Here is a 22560-nt window from a genome sequence, read left to right on the forward strand (position 1 = left end):
TTAAAACATCCTTTGGGGGAATACAAGCTCAAGCAAAGCAGACAGGATGTTAGGTTGCCTACAGTATCAAAAGTTAACTAATAGAGACGCAGCAAATGTGATGAATCAAAATAGTTGTTAACTGGTGATTAGAATGTGCTTAATAAATACATGTCCTACTAGTACTAAAAGACAATGGCACTATTCGAAGAGGTGAAATGTTACTTTTAGTTAAAGCTTCCTGGGCATTTATGATGCATCTCACATGCCCTGCTTTTTATGTCACAATATTTCAACCTCATCTGGTACTTTAGCACTGTGAAATCAAAGTACAAGGGCATTGTGTCTCGTGGCACTGAAATCACAAGATTATTTGTGTAGACATAAATTGAAAGATGAAAATATCACAAAACCCAGATCGCCTGTAACTTGGTACCTGTATATTATAATCCCTTAACTTTGACAAATTCCATCAGGATGCATTTCTCTTATAAGACATTACATTTTGATATAATGGGCCTTATTACGAGTTGGGTAGATATTGTGCCCGGAATAACTGCAGAAGCAATTACCAACACCACCTGTGATATTCCCGAAAATACACCTAATGGGAACTCTAATACTGGTGCAAGGGTCACAGTAATGTTACTGTTGGAATAACATTGGCACTTTTACAGCAATAACACTTGGTACATGTTTTATGATTGTATCCATTTCTACCCTCATATTGACAATGGATATGACGATCTACCCCATATTCTGTGGGCTGACACATTGTCCCGTTGACGATCTACCTCATATTCTGGGGGCTGATACACGGTCCCATTGACGATCTACCTCATATTCTGCGGGCTGATACATGGTCCTATTGACGATCTACCTCATATTCTGCGGGCTGATACATGGTCCTGTTGACGATCTACCCCATATTCTGCGGGCTGATACATGGTCCCATTGACGATCTACCTCATATTCTGCAGGCTGATACATGGTCCTGTTGACGATCTACCTCATATTCTGCGGGCTGATACATGGTCCCATTGACAATCTACCTCATAATCTGCGGGCTGATACATGGTCCTGTTGACGATCTACCTCATATTCGGCGGGCTGATACATGGTCCCGTTAAGCGAGGATTATGGCAGCATAAATGTGCATTCTTTTGAATTGTCTGGAGTTTATTGAGGTTGTGCTGGCACTTCCAAGCGCAACCTCAATAAACTCCAGATTATTCAAAACAATGCCATTTGCGCCAACCATGAACCTTGCAAAATGGGACCAAATATCAGCCCACAAAAGACCTGCACACTGGCTACCCGTGCAAGAAAGGATTGACTTCACAATTCTCTCCATCACCCGTAGATGCCTCTCAAACACTGCTCCATCCTTACTCTCACAGCGAATGGCCAAAACGATCTCCACCAGAGCTACAAGATCCTTCCACAGCCACTGTCTGACCACGCCATGCTTCAAGTGCACAAGAGCCGAGGGCTCGAGTTTCCCATCTACCAACGCTCACCTCTGGACCGCTTTGCCACTACACCTGCGTGCTGAAACATCCTACTGGCCATTCAGGAAGCAACTAAAAACATTACTTTTCAACTGTATCTTCTTCTCCTGACCCTGCACTCCTTTTTATGCCTACTCCCCCCGTCCACCTCTCTCCGATGAACGGGTTCTGTAACCAGCGCTTTGATGCCCATGTGTTTTGTGCACTTTATAAATGCATAAATAAATACTAAATACATAAATGGATAATGTACATTAGTGGTTCATAATACTGATATAAATTGTTTGAATGCACGAAAGAGTACATTCTGACCCTATTATGCATTACATGGATAAGGCGGTGGGAAAGTAGGCCTTAACAAGGACCTCCTTTTTACCACCTTACACTGTCCCCACTAAAGCTTTGTATTTTAACCTGCATTGAAGGGAAATGCTTTTGCTGCCCTCCTGTACAATGAAAAATGTTTAAAACATGTTTGACAGCGTGTTGGAATGTTTACCTCCGCCTCTGGAAAAGGGGTAGAAATTGGCAGATTTCCATTTAGAAAAGTAAACTCGTAATAACTCTGGATGAATTTCTGTTGAATACCTGTGAGTGGTCAGAAAAGTGAGGCTGATAACTTTGTGAAGGTTTTTGAAAAGATTTCACTTTATTAACACAAAAGGTAGGATAAACGGCTCACTATCCCCTACCATGACGAGGATTGCCGTGCCTAAAATAAACTAGAGAAGACACTCTAACAAAAGGATTCTGTCCCTCACACTATATCATACACAATTTAACAAGGTATTCATGTGGCAGTCCAACAACAACAATTCAACAGTTAAACTCACATTATAATAAATGTTTCTCCTTCTAATGTGGGTGAATTCCCCAGATTTATGCAGGATTGTGTTCAACAGTTCCAAAAAGGTTAAGGAAATCCAGTATGATAACAAAGTTCTCTTGGCTCCAACTTTAAGAATTGACAGTTCAAATTGGATAGCAGCACATTCTTGAAATGGCTTCTGTTAGCAACTCTGTGTTGGACAATAGTAACGATTTCAACAACAGGTCACAAAATGGAGACTTCAGAAGCACTTCACAGAGCACTTGCCTTCGCAATGATGCAGCAAGATTGTTTAAAGTAAATACAAGTGCGCATTCAATCAGGAAGGAAACATGGTGTAAAATGCAAGTATGCATAAGAATCGGGCCTCCCATCCTTAACACGCATAAAAAAGGCACTTAATAAACGTTTTCGCTACGAACCGGAGCAAGAAAAAGCAGGTTTGCAAACGTATCTGTACAAAAACACGAACTACAGAAAATAAATTGCTCAGATAGTGAGTTTCAGCATAATATGCGCAAACACTGTGCTCTGGCCTTCTTGCCAAAAAAACAGATGTACTACACTACACAACATCAGTGAATGAAACATCACAACACATGAAAAGGAACTGGTAGACTTCCTGAATTATTATGAGGACACATGGCTAGGAGCACAGACCCGTTTTGGTCGCAAAGTGCCGAAAATCAAAATGGAATACTGCAACTGTTACGAAGCAATATTGCATGAGTCCCCCAAAACGAACAACAGACTAGAAGGTTGGCATAACGGCATGAATGTGCCAGTGGGGCATGCTAAACCAACTTTATGGAGATTCCTTAACGTATTGCAAACGGAACAGGCAATGCAGGAAAACGCAATTCTTCAAACACTGAGTGGCATGAATATGCAAAAAAGAACCATTAAGGGTGTCCAGAATGTTAAAAAAAAATGAAAGCGATTGCTGAAAAATAAAAAAACTTAACCATATCATACTATTTAACCAGCATGGCCTTTGCCACATTATAAAGGTTCCCTGATGAATTGCAATGTCAGTCACGTTTGAATTTAAGAGAACAAAGAAAAGTTGTGCATGTGTTTGTAAAAAAAGATTGTTCACTGATAGGTTACTGGAATTTAAACTTCTCATAATGCGTGTTGTTTTTTTTTATTCCAAACCAACATAGAAAACATTTTAATGGCATACAATGTGAAAGAAATTATTTCCGAAGAAGATTCAACAGAAGAAAAGTTAAGAAAGAACAAAAATAAAGGTATGTGCAATGAAAAGGTCAATTGTGCAGAAGGTAAATTTGGACCTTGATTATTAGGTCAATTGGGACAAAAGGCCAATTGTAAAAGGTCAATTTGGGTAATACCGAAGTAATCCACTCTCATGGGTTTCCAAGAGCTATTTCTCTTCAGAACACTCCATTTACCAGAATGCAATCTGAAACTAGACTGGTCCCTGCACCAAAACACGGAATGCACACTGGTCCACTGAAGTTTGTTTGCAGTCTTGCAGCACTCGCAAACCTGATTGGATTTGCTTGACCCCAGAAAGAGGAACAGAAGATAGCTTGCTGAGATGATGGTTCAGCATCTCCATTACCACAGAGCGCAGAAAAACCCCACTATTAGCTGAAAAGATTTCTCAGATGCAGCTACGCAGTCCGGATGCCTATGAAACATTTCGGATACTAACTACATCTAATAAGACCCATTAGTGCATAAACCAATCCTTAAATCTGACCAACATTAACATGCAGAAGACATGCATGATCATTGAAGAGAATGACCAATCCCAGATAAGGGTACACCAGGTGCCCAGAAGCAACCAATCAGTAATAGCCTTAAAACAAATCCCTTAGCCAGAGAGATCTAAAAGCAGCTGGTTACGTTCAGTCTTTGGCTTGGAGCTGGCGAAAGCAGGCGTATTTCCAAAATACTTCCTTGATACAAGGAGAGTCTGTGAGTGGTGAGAAACAACGGGAAGAATGTTTACAATGCTGCCTTGGGAAAAAGAGGGGCTGTATGAGGTGAGTGGCTGGAAAGAAGCACATCCTGGCAGGGGGCAGTGTTACAGACACTAGTGAAGTAGACCCCCCCTGGAGGAAGCAGCGGCAACCCCTGGAAGGCTTGGGGAGAGCACATGAAGACTAGTCTTGGCTTGGGGACCTGGAAGGGATGTCTAGCTGATTCTATTCTAGAGTACTGGAGAAAACCCCAAGAAACTGGAAAGTCAGAGTTTGGAACTTTCCTGCAGAACTCTAAGGGGGTAGGAGGTAAAGAAGAGTGAGGAGCAGACCCGTGGCAGGAGGGTTACAAGACCAGGGGAGTTGCAATGTTTTTACAATATCTTCTGCCTATATGAACCCAGATTGGGGGGTTAGGAGGCAGGAGACAGAGAAGTAATATTCTCAGCTGAAAAGCATAAGAGGAGCCCAAGAAGAAAGTCTATGAAAGCTGAAACCTTTGAAGGGGTAAGGGCATTGTGTGAAAGCAGGGCACCAGAAGGAATCTGTACTGAGAGTAATCCCGGCAAGGACTTTTTTCCAGAGACCTGTTTTGTGAACTTATGTTGGCCATTCATTTTAGCTTATGGAAGCCAGATGTCTCTGGACTTAAGGAGTTAAGATATTCGATTTTCTGTTGCCCGCCTCTTTGGAATGTTGTTTTTTGAAAATGTTCCGGTGTACTGTCAGTGACCGGACATCTCCTGATCTTTTGTCATGTGTTACTCTTCAGAACCAATTGTATGGATTTCATTCGTTTTTTGCTGAAAACTGCACTGTAAAATGCATACTTTTAACACATTTCTAAAACTATTAATTAGGGAGCGGGGAGGACCCCACTAAGAACCACCCTTGGTGGTTTGGGGCACCCTTGCTACATCTGACAGCTCGTTCTCTTAAGAGGAAAATATTTACAACCTCCCAGTGAAATGATTCCCTGACTGCCATTGGTATCAGAAGCTTGTGCGACTTCTAGTAATAACCCCTCCAGGTTAACATACTGAACCCTGAGCTTTTCAATAGAAATTGCTCAAAAGAAAAAAGCACAATTTCCCTACGACTGGGTCAAAGGTCATCTGATACCACCTCATTTGCTCTGACCCTCGTAAAATGACTGGTGATGTCGCTTCTAAAAGTCCTATGGCATCGGTGAAATGGTGCCGCTGGCTGTGACTTACTGGAGAAAGTCACCATGTTGGAGATCAAGATCTGTGCATCAGAGCCGCCAACTCATTTACAAGCCTGTGCAGGCTGCGGACCCATCACTGAAAGGTAAAAGTCTCCCTCAGGGGCATTCTTAACCACGATTGGTCATCGAGCCCTGGGCCTATGTTACACTATTACATATTTTTGAAAGGGTAGACATGCCAATATGTTGACAAATGCATACATTGTTGGTGTATCTTGCAGTACTCAAGAGAATTGGCATCCAAACTAGCATAGGAATGAACTTTCTATATGTCCTAGTGTCTTTCATCAAACAGGTTGTGAAAAAACTGCAAGCCCAGAGGCACTGTCTCACGCAGGTTTGCAAAGGACTCAGACAGGTATTTTGATGTCTGACGCAGGTAGCGGAACTCCTCCTCTGTCACTTAGTGAGCTTCCTCGAGAAATCAAAAACTGCTAAATTAAAAAGGGGCTTGTTGATAAAATATCTTTTAGTTTTTATTTATTTTTTATTTTGAATGACTGGTTTATAAATACCTTCAATAAAATCAAGTATGCATTAAAATTCACAGATTATACAAAACGAACTTTACAATAAGTCCTAACAATCACTACAATTCCATAAACTTCTATGCATTTCAATAAATTGTCTGCTTGTTGACATGTTTTCAATTAATTTCTAAAATTGAACACTAGTTACAGAAATATCTTAAGAACGTTCATTATAAAAAAAATTCTAAGGTTCCTTGGAGCGGAAAAAAATTGAAAATGAAATATTGCCCTGCTTGTCGTAATCAAATGCTTCAATGATTACATTGTTCAGTTCCTACAGTTGCTGGGTCTTTTTTCCCAAGCTCCCACAATGTTTCCAGCTGTCAACTGGTTAAGTCTGAATTTGAATTAAATAAGAGGTTTATTTTCAACATCCAATGCTAGTGTCAAGAGACAAGGCAAACACATCTTAATCCAAAGGAAAGTTCACCTTTCAGAAGCAGTCCTTATCAGATCACTGATTCTTCACCTTTGCTAACAGAACCTCCAAGATAACCAGCCAAACCACAGCATCAACTAAAAATACCAAAATGCCAACACCACTTGGTTTTCAATCACCCACACGTAACTCACCAATAGAAGCATATCCTGGATAAACACATGTTTACCACCTACATCCCGAAATCCTTATGATTCCTACAAACCCAATAATCATCCAACCAATCAAATGAAGGGGACAAAAAGCTAATAGCAGTTACAGCTAAAGCTAAAATCAGAACAATGAATGTGAAAGAAAGTTGTAGCTATCCCTACAATCAGAACGAAGAAAGCAAAAACAGTTTTAGGTATAGTTAACACTAAAATCAGAACAATGAATGCAAAAGAAAAGTTAGAGCTAACCCTTCAATCTGATCAATGAATGAGAAAAACAGTTATAGCTAACACTAAATTCAGAACAATGAATACGTAAACAGTTACAGCTAACCCTACAATCAGAACGAAGAATGCAAAAATAGTTAAAGTTAACATTAAAATCAGATTCAATTAATGCAAAAAAAAGTTAGAGCTAACCCTGCAATCTGATCAATGAATGAGAAAAACAGTTATAGCTAACACTAAAATCAGAACAATGAATGCGTAAACAGTTATAGCTAACACTACAATCAGAATGAAGAATACGAAAAAGGTTAGAGCAAACCCTACAATCAGAAAAATGAATTCAAAAACAATTAGAGCTAACCCTAAAACTTTAATTATGAAGGGAAAAACAGTTCTAGCAAACCCTAAAACCAGAAGGATGAAGGGAAGCTCAGCAAGCAATAGGTACACACTGATCAAAGAATGTAGGTTAGATTTCTATGGTTTACTAAAACATGTACAACTCTCCAGCACACCCTCTCCAGCACACCCTGCTAGCAAGGAGTTACAAAGTATTGCCTAACAATAGAGAACATGAAACTGGATAAGGGGTATTCATTATCTACCCTAAAAATGGAACTGCTATTAACTCCTAAAACTATATACCAGCCTTGAAAGCCCTGAACTCAAGTGCCATCCCAAACTGAAAACATCCTTTGTGGTACAGACAGCCGACTGGTCCCCGGCCGTAAAGCGACATTCCCAGGTCAGAACTTCACGAACAACAAATCTTCGCAAGATCCAAAAGAGATCCGGATTGAGGGCTTTTGAAAAGAACCTTTACAGATGGGAGACAGACCTCTGGGAACCCTCTAGAACCAAGCAGTGATTCCCTGGAAACCAAATCCTTAGTTCACAAGCTCCACACTTTAAAGAATTCTTAGGAACGTGAAATATAGATTCCTACAAATGGCGAATTCTATTTCCTTTGTTCCCTTGCCCGCGCTACCCCCACCCCCCCAACTCCCCTGTTGCTTCTTTTTATGTGCGTACCCCGAAGGAAACTATTTATATGGGTGCCTAAGTAAACCATAACCTTCTGAGTCAAATAATGTATCCTGAACTGAGTTCCTCCACACACAAGATGGTTGAGGCACTGCATGTGCCCGTGAATGTTAATCTGTGCCTCTCAAATAGCCCGTGTACACTTTTATCTCAATGTATTCACATCTTTGAGCCAAAAGAAATCATTTTTTGTCCACGATGAGAATTGCACTTTCACAAATAATCCCAATTAATTCTAGTTCAATTTAACTGATACTTGTCGAAATTCCATGAGTTACATTCCTCGTAGTAATAGGCAATTCCCAGGAACATACAGGCGCTGTATTGTATGCTGTGTCTGTCCGAGCACTCACATCAGCCCGAGCAAAGCACACTGTGTAACACATTAAGTTTCCGTGCAGGACATGTTACACAGCACGTATTATCGGAGCTCTGGCGAGCTGGTGATTATTCTGGCCCCTTGAATTTTTAAGAAATATTTTGGAAGGTCCACTTTTAGTTGAGGAAATATAATTGGGAAATTAGGGGAACAGCAGCCACAATATCCAGTGACACTCCCACTTCCCAGCTAGAAAATCACAAAAACCAGCACCCCCCCACAAACCACTCCTCCAGACCGCACCACCACTCCACTCCACCGCCCCGACTCCCACAGAACCTACGGTTCCATGGCTATTGCGCAATGGCTTCCAGGAAATAACTCCCCAGCCGGTAGGTGTAAAAGAACTGTTGCTGCCCAAACACTGTCACCCCCCCCCACCGCTCTCCCCCCGGCTGTACACTGGTTCATTAGCAGTTGCATCCAGTGGGCTTGGAAAGCCCTCATTCCCCTACAACTTTGATTCATTCAGCACTATATCCAGGCCTTTGCCCGGAATCAGACTTTCCAATCCCCGGAACCTCCAGCAAGATGGGTCAGGGCCAATGGCAGATCTTGCAAATATATTATTTGCAGTAGAATTTCCAGTTAAAACAATTTAGCTTCAAGACCAATGTTATAAGGAAGTGCCTTGGTTACAGAGGACGCGCACTCATGACATCACACGCGTACTGTGCAGAGCAGATAGGGAAAAGGTAAGTCACAACAACAGGCTCATCGGTTGCATTGGAAGGACGTTGTCTCCTTACCTTGACGTGCATATGGTTGTCCAGTAGGATATTGCCCGGCTTTAGGTCCAGGTGCAGCAGGGGCGGCGTCATGCTGTGAAGGAAGTTCATGCCCAGGGCGGTCTCGTTGATGATGCGGAACTTCAGCTGCCAGCTGATGCTGTGGGTGGGCAGCAAGGCCTCCAGCGACCCGTTCTCCATGTACTCCATCACGATGCCCAGTGGGGAATCGCAAATCCCGTAGATGGACACAATGTACTGGAATTTGATCTTCTCCATCTTGATGGCCTCCTCGATCAGGCAGTGGATGCTGGAGCTGTAAAATACAAACCAAAGGTGAGGAGCGAATCTAATGCGGCCTTCCCCCTAAGATCTGAATGCATGGAGTGGATATAAACCAATGGTGAGGAGCGGATCCATTGCGGCCTTCTGTCTGAGGGCTGAATGTGTGGAGTGGATATGAACCAATGATGAGGAGCGAATCCACTGCAGCCTTCCGCCTGAGGGCTGAATGCGTGGAGTGGATATAAACCAATGGTGAGGAGCAAATCCACTGCGGCCTTCCGCCTGAGGGCTGAATGCGTGGTGTGGATATAAACCAATGGTGAGGAGCGAATCCACTGCGGCCTTCCGCCTGAGGGCTGAATGCGTGGAGTGGATATAAACCAATGGTGAGGAGCGAATCCACTGCGGCCTTCCGCCTGAATGCGTGGTGTAGATATAAACCAATGGTGAGGAGCGAATCCACTGCGGCCTTCCGCCTGAGGGCTGAATGCGTGGTGTGGATATAAACCAATGGTGAGGAGCGAATCCACTGCGGCCTTCCGCCTGAGGGCTGAATGCGTGGAGTGGATATAAACCAATGGTGAGGAGCGAATCCACTGCGGCCTTCCGCCTGAATGCGTGGTGTAGATATAAACCAATGGTGAGGAGCGAATCCACTGCGGCCTTCCGCCTGAGGGCTGAATGCGTGGTGTGGATATAAACCAATGGTGAGGAGCGAATCCACTGCGGCCTTCCGCCTGAGGGCTGAATGCGTGGAGTGGATATAAACCAATGGTGAGGAGTGAATCCACTGCGGCCTTCCGCCTGAATGCGTGGTGTAGATATAAACCAATGGTGAGGAGCGAATCCACTGCGGCCTTCCGCCTGAGGGCTGAATGCGTGGAGTGGATATAAACTAATGGTGAGGAGTGAATCCACTGCGGCCTTCCGCCTGAGGGCTTAATGCATGGTGTGGAAAATCGAGCGTTAAAATGACAAGACTTCAATGCATTTAAGAGATTTCGATTAAGGCCACAATGACCCCTAACTATTGCAGAACACTGCACAAAGTTACAAAATAAAAATTCCAAAAAAGGCATTGAATAACATAAGAACAGTATCATAAAGACTGTGAAAAATGGGATAAATGACCCCTCTGCCATAATTATAATGGGTTATTTATAACGCGCTTAATACCCAGAGGTTTCTAAGCAGGACCCGGGGATCGAACCTGTGTTGCTCCGTGTCGTCTTGCTTCCAAGAGAGCACGTTGCCCCTGAGTTATCCTCCCCATACGTTGTAAGGATGGAGTTCCGTGACCAAATAGAGGAATGAGGCCAAAGGACGAGTTGACTTGCAATACTCTTTTTACATACAGTAGGGTCTATTTTATTCCTATCACTCAGCCATACAGAGACCTCCCCTCAAAACCGGGGCTCTTGCTCAATGTAATGCCTGAGATCTTCCATTTGCTGATTCATATAATAAATTTGTTTGGATAAAAAAAAAAATTACAATTAATATACTGCTTTTAAAGTGTTGCAGAAAAGTAGTTTTAGTAGTTAAATAAAACACATTGTTTTGTACTTTAAAGTAAGCAATGACATAATTATAATTATTATAATTGTTCTTTAATAACGCGCTTAATACCAGAGATTGGTTTCTAAGCGCAGGACCAAACCTGTGTTTTGCGCTGTGTTGTCTTGCTTCCAAGACAAACGCGCTGCCCCTGAGCCATGCCCCCTCACCACAGATTCTTGCACTCATGTGTTCTACTCCAGCAGTTCACAAAATAAACCTACTACCGTACACAGGGCCTCATTCCGAGTCGGCAGGTCCAGCAAAAAAGTACTGGTATCCGAGGATACCGGCACTTTCCTGGACTGCCCGATTACAGGAGTGCCGGTAGGGGCACCTGGGTTACCTCCAGCTAAATGCTGGAGGTCATTTAAGTGCCCTACCCACCAATAAATCCCTCGTTACTGCCACCGGCGTAGCCTGTGGTGGTAATGACGGCAAATCCCCTCTCATGGAGTCCTATGAATGGGGATTTACACCGCTCCGCCGGCACCTGTAATCTGACGTCAATGACACTGTACTGGGTGCCGTTAAAGTTAAATACCAGATGCTGGTATCCTGTCAGCTCAACCGCCAGCATACTGGCATAGTCGGAGTTAGGCCCACAGTTCCTAATCAATTGATGGGTGCAAGGTGTCACAGAAAGCGATTTTACAAGAAAGCAATTTGAAAAGCTTGCAGGAATTCTGCTCTGTGCTGGCTCAAGCAGCAGGCATTGTGACGTCAGAAGAGAACCGCAATAGCTGGTTATGGAGCGGTAGCACTGTCACAACAAGCCTGTAATAACATTATTTACGTATTCCAGGCTGCCATTTAGCCTTGAAAAGATAAAATAACAAAGCAAAGGAAAAAAGGGGAATGCAGGAAAATTATTGAGTACTTATTCGCAAGACAAAACTGTTGGCTTTCCCAATCTGCTTGCATAGTGCTTGTAAATTGAGTGGCTGAAGCCAGACCTGGCTAAGATGTCTTTATTACACCAGTAGCGATTTTACAGCCCAATTAAGTCATTAACCCTGAGGCAATTCGAGTGAACTGTTTAATGGTAAGGCTAGATTAAAATGAACCCATAGAGTTCCCACGAGGACGTGTTTTTGGAGGGGAGGGGAAGGAACTGGTTGAGAATGGCAATTGGGATTAGCATGGCCATGGGCAGTGAATGGATGGGAAAATAACTAAACAACACCTGCAAGCTTTGTGTCCCTGCTGATATGCTATTACTCACTACCTGTACTCTAATGCAATGGTTTCGGCTTACAGATGGCCCAAGCGCCACCTAATAGACCCAACTAAAAGTCACTTCCTATTTCAGTTACATCGTGTGACAATGGGTCTCTGCACAACTCACCGCAGCCTTTTTACTGCATTAAGTGAAACAAATGTTTAACTGAATTTCTGCTGCATTTTTTAAGGGGGGGTACAGGGTAAGGATATATATATTAGCTCGCATTTTAGGGTTGTGGGGTCAAGGAGTTGTAGAAGGGTGAATGGGGGGCTTGCTCCCGGATAAAAAGAAATGCTGCAAAAAATGTAGTGAAACGGCCACCGTGGAGTTCTGCCTGATTCGTGCAATCGTACGAGAGACACAGCTACGTCACCTACAGCAGTTCACCCTAAAATGTACACAATTCAAGGCACTGCAACAGCACCATTGTCATTAAATACGTGTCTGATGTCAGGTACGTTTATTATCTACTGCTGAATCTCAAATGTGTGTATTGGCCCTGCAAGATGGCAGCTATTGGGTCACACAATGGCCAACTCTAGTGCACAGATCGGTCAAGGATTGGGGCCTAACATGTAGATGTCCTCTGAACAGTATTACCTTTTTATAACTGGAGGTGGGAGCAGGAAGAGGAGGTAACAGCGTGTGGGGGAGGGGCATCCCAAGTATGGAGAAGTGGTCCAGAGCGTAACATGCCCCCGCCTCAATAAGGTGGTAAAAGGAGATGAAGGGGCCTGAGGGCTTGCCACTAATAGAGAATTTAGGCCTGAGGAGAAGTGGGATTATGCCTGTTTTGTGGCTTTTGTGTACAGAATGGGTTTTTGTGATGAGCAAAGCAGAAAGTACATGAAAATGAATGTTGTTTTGCTGTCAAGAATCGATTGGTAGAACAGAATGTGCCAAGCAACAAGACAATTGTCTTCCAGTTCAAAAAAAGAAAGAGGCATTCTAATCATGTTCCTTCTTTGAGAGCACAGCCTGGGACTCTACCTCCCAAAATGTCCCTCTGTGAAAACATGTTCACAGTGGAGGGACAGAGATATATTCAATTTTATACTTGGGGCACAAATCAGATCTTCTGTGGGACTCTGAGTAGTGGAGAGGAGGGGCAGAACCCCAATGGCTCTTGGTTCAGCCACCTTCTCCTCCTACATTGATGTCCCCCTGCTTTGGGCATGGCTCTGCCATGCACCTTTGCATGTGTGCTAACAGAGGCGCAGATCCACAAAGCCTTCTTGCCCTACCAACAGCACAGTTAACTTGCACAACACTGATCATCCATTGTGTTCCATCTGTAAACCGCTGGCTGGTCACATTTTCTGTCCAATACTATTTTATCTTAATCATCTATTGGCCAAGTCTAATGCCATGTACAGGTAACCATGCAAGTTTTGATCGCCATCATCATAGCTCCTCCCACATGCCTTTTCCACCTGGAGAAAGAAGTAAGACACTGTTACTTATCTCTTCTTCCTTAAAGATAGTTGGTTTTTAGGACATTGTAGCATACCAGTGTGAGTCAGTCTATGGAATGTAGAATGCTTGGTATTCCAGAACCTATTTATGTACAAATTCAAATGTAGTGGTAGTGGTTAGAGGATGTACGCCGGTGGGGCAATGAAGAAATATCTAATAAAACAAACATCCAAGGATTCCTGAGTGGACTATCGCTAACCCATGAATAGATGTGCAAGTAGAAAGGATGATTGGAGAGTGAAATGTGTGTGTGAGAATTCTGCAAAGGGCTGTTCTAGCAGAACAAATCCTATGACTTTGATAACCATTCCCTCCATACTGTGGGAGCGAGTGGGGTTTGACATTGTGGTTCCTGTGAAGAGTCAAGGGCTGCTTAAATACTGCACTATTTTAGTGGACATGTTGTCCAGATGGGTGGAGACAACATGAGTGTTGAATATTTGTGCCAAGGATATCATTCGATTTTTGGAGGCTATTTTTAAAAGGAAAGGGTATCCCTCCATTATAGTGATGATAATGAAGTACAGTTAGTATCTGAGGAGACAACGTGATTTTTTAAGGAAAATAGTACAAAGCACCGTGCCAGCTCAATATATCATCCAGAAACAAATGGCATTGTTGAGAGGTTTAATTGTGTCATCAAAGAAAGCATACAGGGACTGCTATCGGAAGGGAAGATTGGAAAAAGTCAGTGAAGGACACAGTTGAGGCGTATAGGTTTACACCCCATTCTACTACAGGTGTGTCTCCCTGCAAGATGCTTAGGGGAAGAAAACCTAATACTAAGTTGTGTCCACCCTGGGTTGTGAGAGCTAATATGAGCAAAATTGCTCTGAATGTTGTGCGTGACAGAATAGAAGAGAGAAATGAGGGTAACAAATCAATCTATGATGTACACAAGGCAACAAGCAGATTCAAGGAAGGAGAATTAGTATGAGTGACGTTTCTGTCATGTAAGAAGAAATCAGGATGAGTTGGTCCAGACCCAGGAGGGTGATTGGGAATTTACATGGAGTAGTTTAAACGTCTGATGGAAGAGTATGGAATGTGAATAGGGTAAATTGGAGTTCTGGATTGAGAATGAGGGTTAAGCTGGGAAGATTGGTGTGGGAGTAGAAAGTAGTGGAAGGGAGGAAGTAAGAGGCAGACCCAGAAGAGAATGTCTTAAACCAGGTTACGCGAGTGGATTTGTGGGCTGATTGTTATTTCGCTCAGTATCCAGAAGAGACATTGATAGTTATCAACACTGTATAGGGTTTCTAGCTCATTTATACAGTTAGTGTTAAGTGCCAATGGTTTTTATATACAGTCATGTGTTGTTCTACAGAAGGTGTGTGTAGCATTCTAGTGTGAGTCAGTCTTTGGAATGTAGAATAACAGGCATTCCACAGCCTATTTATGTAGAACTACAGATGCAGTTGTTAGAGGATGTACGCCGTTGGGCCGCTGAGAAAATATCCAATTAAATGAAATTCCAAGGATTCCTGAGTGGACTATCGTTCAGTCATTGGCTGTCTATTCATTGCACAATATAGCAATGCCCCGTTATGGAGCCTAGCACAATTATATTCATGATGTGGCACTAAGAGGCTGCTTAAATGGCTGAAGTTGTCCTTTGTAATTATTATTACATAACCAAACATGCATGTTGTAATGATGCTGATCATGTAAGAAATGGTGAGCTAGTTTTCAAAGGATTCATGAACCACATGCGCCCACACACACACACACACACGCACAGGAGCACACACATGCACACTGCATAGAAATACTTGCACGTGCGCACACACACACTCACAGGTGCACACGCGGACACCACACACAAACACCTGTATACACAGGCACATACATACATACACAGACACGCACATGCGCACACACAAACACGCATACTTTCGTTGTTGCTTCCTTGTTCTCACCATAAATCATCTCGCAGCCTGACTAACCTCTGCAATTGGCAAACCTGCTCCACCACTTTCAGGCAGTGCCTCTGAGGATCAGCCTCCCTGAGGTCATGCCAAGGACTCCACGCTACCGGTGTGTCAAAGGGTGTGTTCCGAGTAAGACAAGTACAACGTGGCAGGCCAAATCACAACCCAAGTGCTAAATTCATCAGCTCCGTCATACTCCAAAATTAGAAGATGAAACAAACATTGTCAAAGCCAATAGTTTAGAGATTTTGAGTGACAACGAAGACAGTGTAAATCCTACTGCATACATCCATAGCTATTTAAAAGATTGCATCAGTTTCATGACACTATATCCCCAGAATAGAATTTGGGGGTTGAGTCTGATGGTGCAACGATGGTCATATACAGAGAGAGGGCATTGCTGCATGTTAGGTATTTTAGGTCCAGGGAGTGGTTCTTTAATATTAATTCAGGCCACTGCGCGCAGAGCAAGATAGTACCATTTATCAGGGCCAGTGGTAGCATAGCAGGATATTATTATCCATCAAAATGCTGTATGGTGACGACCCCAAGTTTATCAAAAAATGTTATTGGTACACGCCATCCACCACCTGAAATCACACCTCTGTCATACTCCTCTATCCTGAATGCCATCCGTACATTTCAAACTAAGGAGCTGATTCCGAGTTTGGTGGTAATTCTGTGGTAATTCTGCCAAATTACTGTCAAAATCAGATACCATTACCGCCACTTGCACACGTGGGTTGTAAGGGGATTCAATTCAACACTACAGCTAAGTCAACGCCTAGTCTATAATACTGAATGAAAACCCTTATTGATATATCTTTAGGTCCAGTTCATGCGTTCTGGATGACTACCCCTATATAACACCCCTCTCTTGGAATCCCCCTGACCCCACTGAGCCAAGAAGTAGTTCTGTTTTGCAAGTTTAAAAGGTTTATTTGATAATTTAAACAATAGATATATATCACCCTTTATAGTAAATTAATAATTGAATATCACACTTAATCTGATATGATAAAGATCAACAACGGAGAATCTGGCACTAACACGCTTCTCTATAATCAATAAGGAGTTGACATGAAATGGATAAGGTAGCCCACTGGTAAATAGGTACAGAAGTATAATGTGGTAGAGAATGCTTTATAAGGTTCAAGGAAATGCAAGGTTGAATGAATGAAATGCAGTATAGAAAACAACTTGATATGATTTCAGCAAAACAATGTAATCACTTTTCTCTGGCAATCCCCTCCCCCCTTTTATGCAATGCAAGGAAATGGAAGGAAAACACACAGTTCTCAGAAATGCAATCAAATGTGATTCAGTTCACCCCAGCAAGCTTAGACTACAGAAGTTTGAAAACACAGGCCCAAATTGCTTTGATATGTGCTGGCAATGAATTGAAAAGTATGCTAAAATACTTTTAATTCCCTTTCAGAGGTTCAGGGTGATTGGTATCTAGTTAATATTAGTCAAGGCTCACACTAGCAATGAGGCAGGGATAGTTAGCAGGTTAAACGAATTTCTGGCAAATGGAAGGCAAGCAGCAGCAGTTTTACACGTGAAGAAATTTGCAAATCGCGGTAAAATTCGTGGATGCGCCGAGCGCTACTACAGAGGAACCACATCGTTCTGGGGTCCTAGGAAAGCCTAGGATATCAGCTTCAAAATGAAAGTTACTGCAAGACTCTAGCACAAACGGTCGCGGAGATATGAGCGATTAAATAAAGGTCGTTTTTGGTTTTGCAAATTTTAAAGTTCAAAATGACAAGTGGCAGATTTTGCAGCTAAAATGACAGGTGACAGCTAGGAGGCAGTTCTACTTAGGTTAAATAGATTGAATTATATTATTTTAACTAAGAGATTGGTTCTGCACAGTTTTGCTATGTACTCACACTATATTCTTGAGTGAAATGAGCCTCATCACGGATCTGGTCAGGGTTTTAAATTCGCCTCTGGTCTCTGCACTTCACAGTGATCTGGGTCAGCTCTCTCTGGTTCTCTGGTCTGGGTCTCTAGTTCTGGATAGATTGAAGTCTCTAGTTTGGCTCTCTGGAGGTTTGATGGAGGTAAAGCATGGATTTTTCCGGCAGAGCGTCCCGCTGCAGATGGAATTGAAAAGTCCCTATCTGTCCTGTCTGTCTGCTTTTATGTGTTTAGAATGTGGGTGTGTTCTAGCATCACTGACCCTACCTCTCTCTCAGCTTCTAATTGGTCAAACTTCCATTTATCATTTGATTGGGGAATGAACTGTGAGTCAGAGTGATGTCATTTTACAGCCTGCAGAAAGTCCACTCCTCCTGTCAACTTACACACAAATCTAGATTTGAAACAAATACATATTTGCAGAGGTACATATTGTTTTATAATCATATGCACCCATCATGCATTACAGGAGGTATCCCCTGTTCAAACTCTGCTCTTCCTGGGAGCTTGCATTCAGAAATGGCACATATTTCACCTTTTAACTGATTTTGCAATTTCTGACATTGACCCAACTTTACATACATGTGCGCAGGGAGTACGGACATTAACTGATGAAGTTTCAGATTTTTAACATGCATACATTTAGAGTTATCCCCACTTTTCCGCTGACACCCCCCTGAACATACCACCGGTTCTAAAAACCTCTTAAACTGTGGGCAGAAAAATCACAAGAATTATGGTATCATTTATAAAATTTTCACATGTCCGCTCTATGAGTTATTCATCTTTTTAAAGTTATGTTCTGGCTCCAAAGGGGTGTGGTTTACCCTCAGCACAAGGTTGAATTTCTGGTTTTTCCAGTTCTGCCAAGCCAGCTTGCTCTCACAGGCAGTGCCCCTCCCCTTTCCTCAGGAGGAAGCCACTTTTTACGACCATTTACGACTCCTGCCAATAAAACCTTTGCCTGAGCCAGGACAGGGCTTTGTTCACTTTCCTGCAGAGCACAGGTAATTCAATTATCAGATAGATGGCATATCCTTAGTGTGAGCAGCAAAAGGGCAGCTAGGCCTGGGAACACAGCTGTGACTCAAGTTTCACTCCTGATGGGGGTAGTTGCCAGGCAGAATTCAGTTCCTTAAGCCAGGTTTCAGATAAAATGTCACTTTTTTTTCCCCAGTTTCTGCCTTCAAATAAAACTAAACATTTTCACATATGCAGCTAGAAGGCTGATTCTAAGTGCAAAACTATGACATTTCAACAGTTACAAAGGCATGTGACACCACACATAGGTCACTCATTTAATCTAAACATTTTCGATTTTAGTGTCTTTAAATCCAGTGCAACTTAAACTGCTGACTCCATAGCTCAGCCAGTTTTGTTATAAGCATTGTTCTGGGCTCTTCATTTCCCAGATTTTGTAGGCACACAACACTCCATTCTACCAAATGTCTGCTGGTGTCCAGTGAGTTTTTAGATGTGTTGCAATGTTTAAAATAGACAGTTTGAGCCTGCCTTCAGAGAAACACAGGGTGGTTTTAAACTGCCGGCTTTTGGATAGTGGTGAGTACTGGTACTGCACCCATTTTTGGGATTTAAGAAAATGAATTCCCAACAATTCTCGGTTGCATTTGGCAATCAGCATTGCCATTCCCAATGGTTTCAGACTACTGTGCGGGTAGTCCAATGGTGGTTTTAAAGCGCTTTGAAGCTAACCGGCGCTACTGTTTTTCCTTTGGCAACCCATTTCCCTCATGGCAACCCGGCCTTTCATTCTCGCACTGGTGGGTGGCAAGTGAGGCAACCATTTTGGTGTGCGCACAAACTGCGCAGCTTTCCTGGATTTCGGCGCACATGTGGGTTTTCCGCCATCTTGAATTTTCTAAGCCCACAGCACCAAATGTTGTGGCATGATAGCTTAAACGTGGGTCAGGACACCCAACAAGCCCCCCCCACGCGACTGAACTTTGAATTTGAGTCGATGGGGAGTCGCGTGCCCAAGGGTTTTGACCCACGCACCGGTCTGTCCGCATAATCTTCTTCCTCTTCTGTAGATGGCATAGTTCAGCATCTTCTTCTCCATCCGGTACTGATCGATCGGTTCTCCTCGCCAGTCCTGATGGGAGTATTGGGCGGTCCACTGGGCCCATTGGATCTTCGTTCCCGGTCTCCGGATCGTCCTCCTTGGCCAGTCTCAAGGTCTTCTTTCTCCTAGGACGACAAAGGAAGAGCGGCAATACCTACTCATAGACGTTTTTCCACCACTGTTGAGATGGTGGGACAGCATATGCATTTCATCATGACGAAACATTACATTCTTATTTTGATAAAAAACAGTATAACTAAGAGACAGTTTCATGCAAATCACAATATTTTAGAGACTAGATGTGGTATGTTTTATGATTGGAACTGAATTAGTCTGAGACAGTACCCGCTAGGATTCCAGAGGATTCCTTCAGTTGTTGCAGAGTGTGCCTGGGATGGCAACATTTCAACTGGTTTATGTGGACCCACTTGTCTTCTCCCTCTGCCAAAGGACCTTTGGGGATGTGGATTTTGTAGGCCACAGGGGAGATCTTGTCGATGATCTCGAATGGTCCCTTCCATGTAGGCAAACATTTTCGCTGCTTGGCCTGGTTCCTTTGGAAGTTGTATAGATAGACCCAGTCCCCCACCTGATATTCCTTCCTGGAAGTTTTCAGGTCATAGTGGGTCTTCATGCTATCAGCCGATCTTTCTAGATTCTGCTGAGCATAAGCAAAAGCATGTTGAAGGTGTTTCCTTAAATTCTCCACATACTCATGAGTAGTGGAGGCATTTATCAGTGTCTGCTCTTGGGTCCTGTAGAGCAAATGCTGAGGAAGCACCATCTTGCGCCCAGTCATCAACTCAAATGGTGACATTTTGGTTGCAGATGAAGGGGTAGATCTGATAGCCATTAGGACCAGAGGTAATCGGATATCCCAACTTGGCCCAGAATCTGCCACAAACTTCTTTAATATGCTCACAATTGTCCGGTTATATCTCTCTACTGCCCCAGAGGAAGCTGGTCTATAAGCAATATGCAGCTTTCTCTTGACCCCCAGTATCTCCCACATCTTTGTCATTACTTCACTGGTGAAGTGGCTACCTCTGTCTGACTCAATCCTTTGAGGTAGACCAAAACGGGAAAAGATGTGGTTAATCATCAAGGCAGCTGCAGTTTCTGCCTTGCAATTTGGGGCTGGGAGACATTCCACCCACTTGGTAAACAAGCATGTCACAGTCAACATGTACTTATTCCCCCTAGCCGAGCGAATCACAGGGCCTACAAAGTCGATTTGTAAATCTGACCATGGCAGTGTCATCCCCCTCTTTTGGAGAGGTGCACGATGCGTGAGGGATGATGGCTGAAATTGTGCACACACAAGACAACCCTTCAAGTATTGGTCGAGGTCCTGCCCCATGTGTGGCCAGTATGCAACCTCTCTTAAGATTTCCAGTGTTGTGTGAAACCCCCTATGACCGGCGGTGGCCGCATCATGGGCGTGACTTAACATCAGGCTTCGGAATGAGGTAGGAACCACCCACTGATCGTGGCCAGCTTTGGATTTCCTTACCAGCAAACCGTCTTGGATTCGGAACATTTTTGGACATTTCATCAACACTCTTAGGTCCTCTTTCCCAATGTAATCGGTATCCGTCAGGGGAAAGTTCTCAGGGTCCTCAAGGTGCTGGTAAAATTTACCAATTATTGGATCCCCCTTCTGAGCAGTAATCAAATCAGCATCAGGGGTCTCCTTACTCCATTGTGCAATTGAAAGGTCGTTGTGAGCATTTGTCTGGGACCTAGTGATGGCAGTGACCTGGATTTCCCCCAACAGGGACTCAATCTCAATTAGATCCCCTTGGATGGCCCCGGTTTTGGCCAGCTGATCAGCTAAGTCATTTCCAGTTTTGTCTGGTCCCTCTACTTTGGAATGACCCTTGATCTTTTTCCAGTAGATGGTCATCCCATTCGATGTGACCAGATCATCAATGTTTTGGATCAACTTCCCATGTTTCAAGGGTTTGTTGTTAGCACATAACATGCCTCTGGTTTTCCAATTAACCAGGTGCTCCACGAACCCGTTCCGTACATAATCCGAATCTGTGATTATGACCAGTTCGTGGAGTTGATGCTGGACAGCAGTGAGGATGGCCTGATGCACAGCCATCAATTCTGCCACCTGACTACTTCGGGGACCAATTTTGTATCCAGCGGAGGGTTCTGGGGACTCATTCACCCATGCATTCCCTACGCCAGCCACCAGTTCTTTCTCCCCGTCGTTGTCAACATGGTAAGAGCATCCATCCACATAGACAGTGGGCATTCCCTCACACTTGTCCTCTTCAAAGACTTTGTGTGGGGAATTAAGGTATGCCTCCGTGTTGTCCTTGATTTTTAGACTTTCGTCCTCGAGACAGTTTTCTCTGGCACAATCATGCAAGTCAGCCAGACCTTGCGCGAGGGGACTCTTCTTGTTTTGGCCATATCGGACCTCCACAGGAAAGCCTTGCATTGACAGAATCCAGGAAGTAATTCGGGAATTACTCACATTTCCGGCCCGGATTCTGTCACTTTGGAGATATTGCAGAGGCTGGTGTGGAGTCTCCACTATGATGTGTTCCCCCTGGATAAACGGGCGGTAATTCTTCAATGCCCACACCATTGCCAGGAGTGCCTTCTCACAATCGTTGAATTTTTCCTCCACAGAGGATAAAGTTTTGCTCGCATAGGAGATTACTTTATTGACCTTGTCATGCTTTTGATATAATACTGCCGTCAAGCACGTATTAGAGAACCCTGTCTCCAGGAAGAACTCCTTGTTTCTGACCGGGTAAGCTAGGCAAGGCGCTTGTGAGAGGCTTCTTTTGAGTTGTTTTACTGCCTCGGCTTGTTCTGGACCCAATTCCCACTTGACCCCCCCCTTCAGGAGATGAATCAGGGGTCTGGTGATCTCTGCGTAGCCCTCAATGAACTTTCTGCTGTAATTAGTCAGTCCAAGGAGGCTCCTTAGTTCCCGCAGAGTTGTGGGGTCTTTCAGTTTCTGAAGTGCTTCCACTTTCTTTTCCTGGGGACAAAGACCCTGAGGAGTAATCTCATGCCCCAAGAAGTTAACACGGGTTCTACACCACTGTG

At 43.5% G+C, this 22560-nt stretch overlaps 1 protein-coding gene across 1 annotated transcript in view; it reads right to left on the reverse strand.

Moving 5' to 3' along the window:
- ANKK1 (ankyrin repeat and kinase domain containing 1) overlaps positions 1-22560 on the reverse strand; it is a 161446-nt gene that overhangs the window by 70973 nt on the left and 67913 nt on the right. Inside the window, exon 2 of the mRNA XM_069614239.1 lies at positions 9024-9318. Coding sequence (XP_069470340.1) covers positions 9024-9318 — 295 coding nt within the window. The remainder of the gene's footprint in view (positions 1-9023; positions 9319-22560) is intronic.

This window comes from Ambystoma mexicanum, chromosome 9 (assembly GCF_040938575.1).
Source record: "Ambystoma mexicanum isolate Mex_15411 chromosome 9, UKY_AmexF1_1, whole genome shotgun sequence".
Taxonomy (NCBI): Eukaryota; Metazoa; Chordata; class Amphibia; order Caudata; family Ambystomatidae; genus Ambystoma; species Ambystoma mexicanum.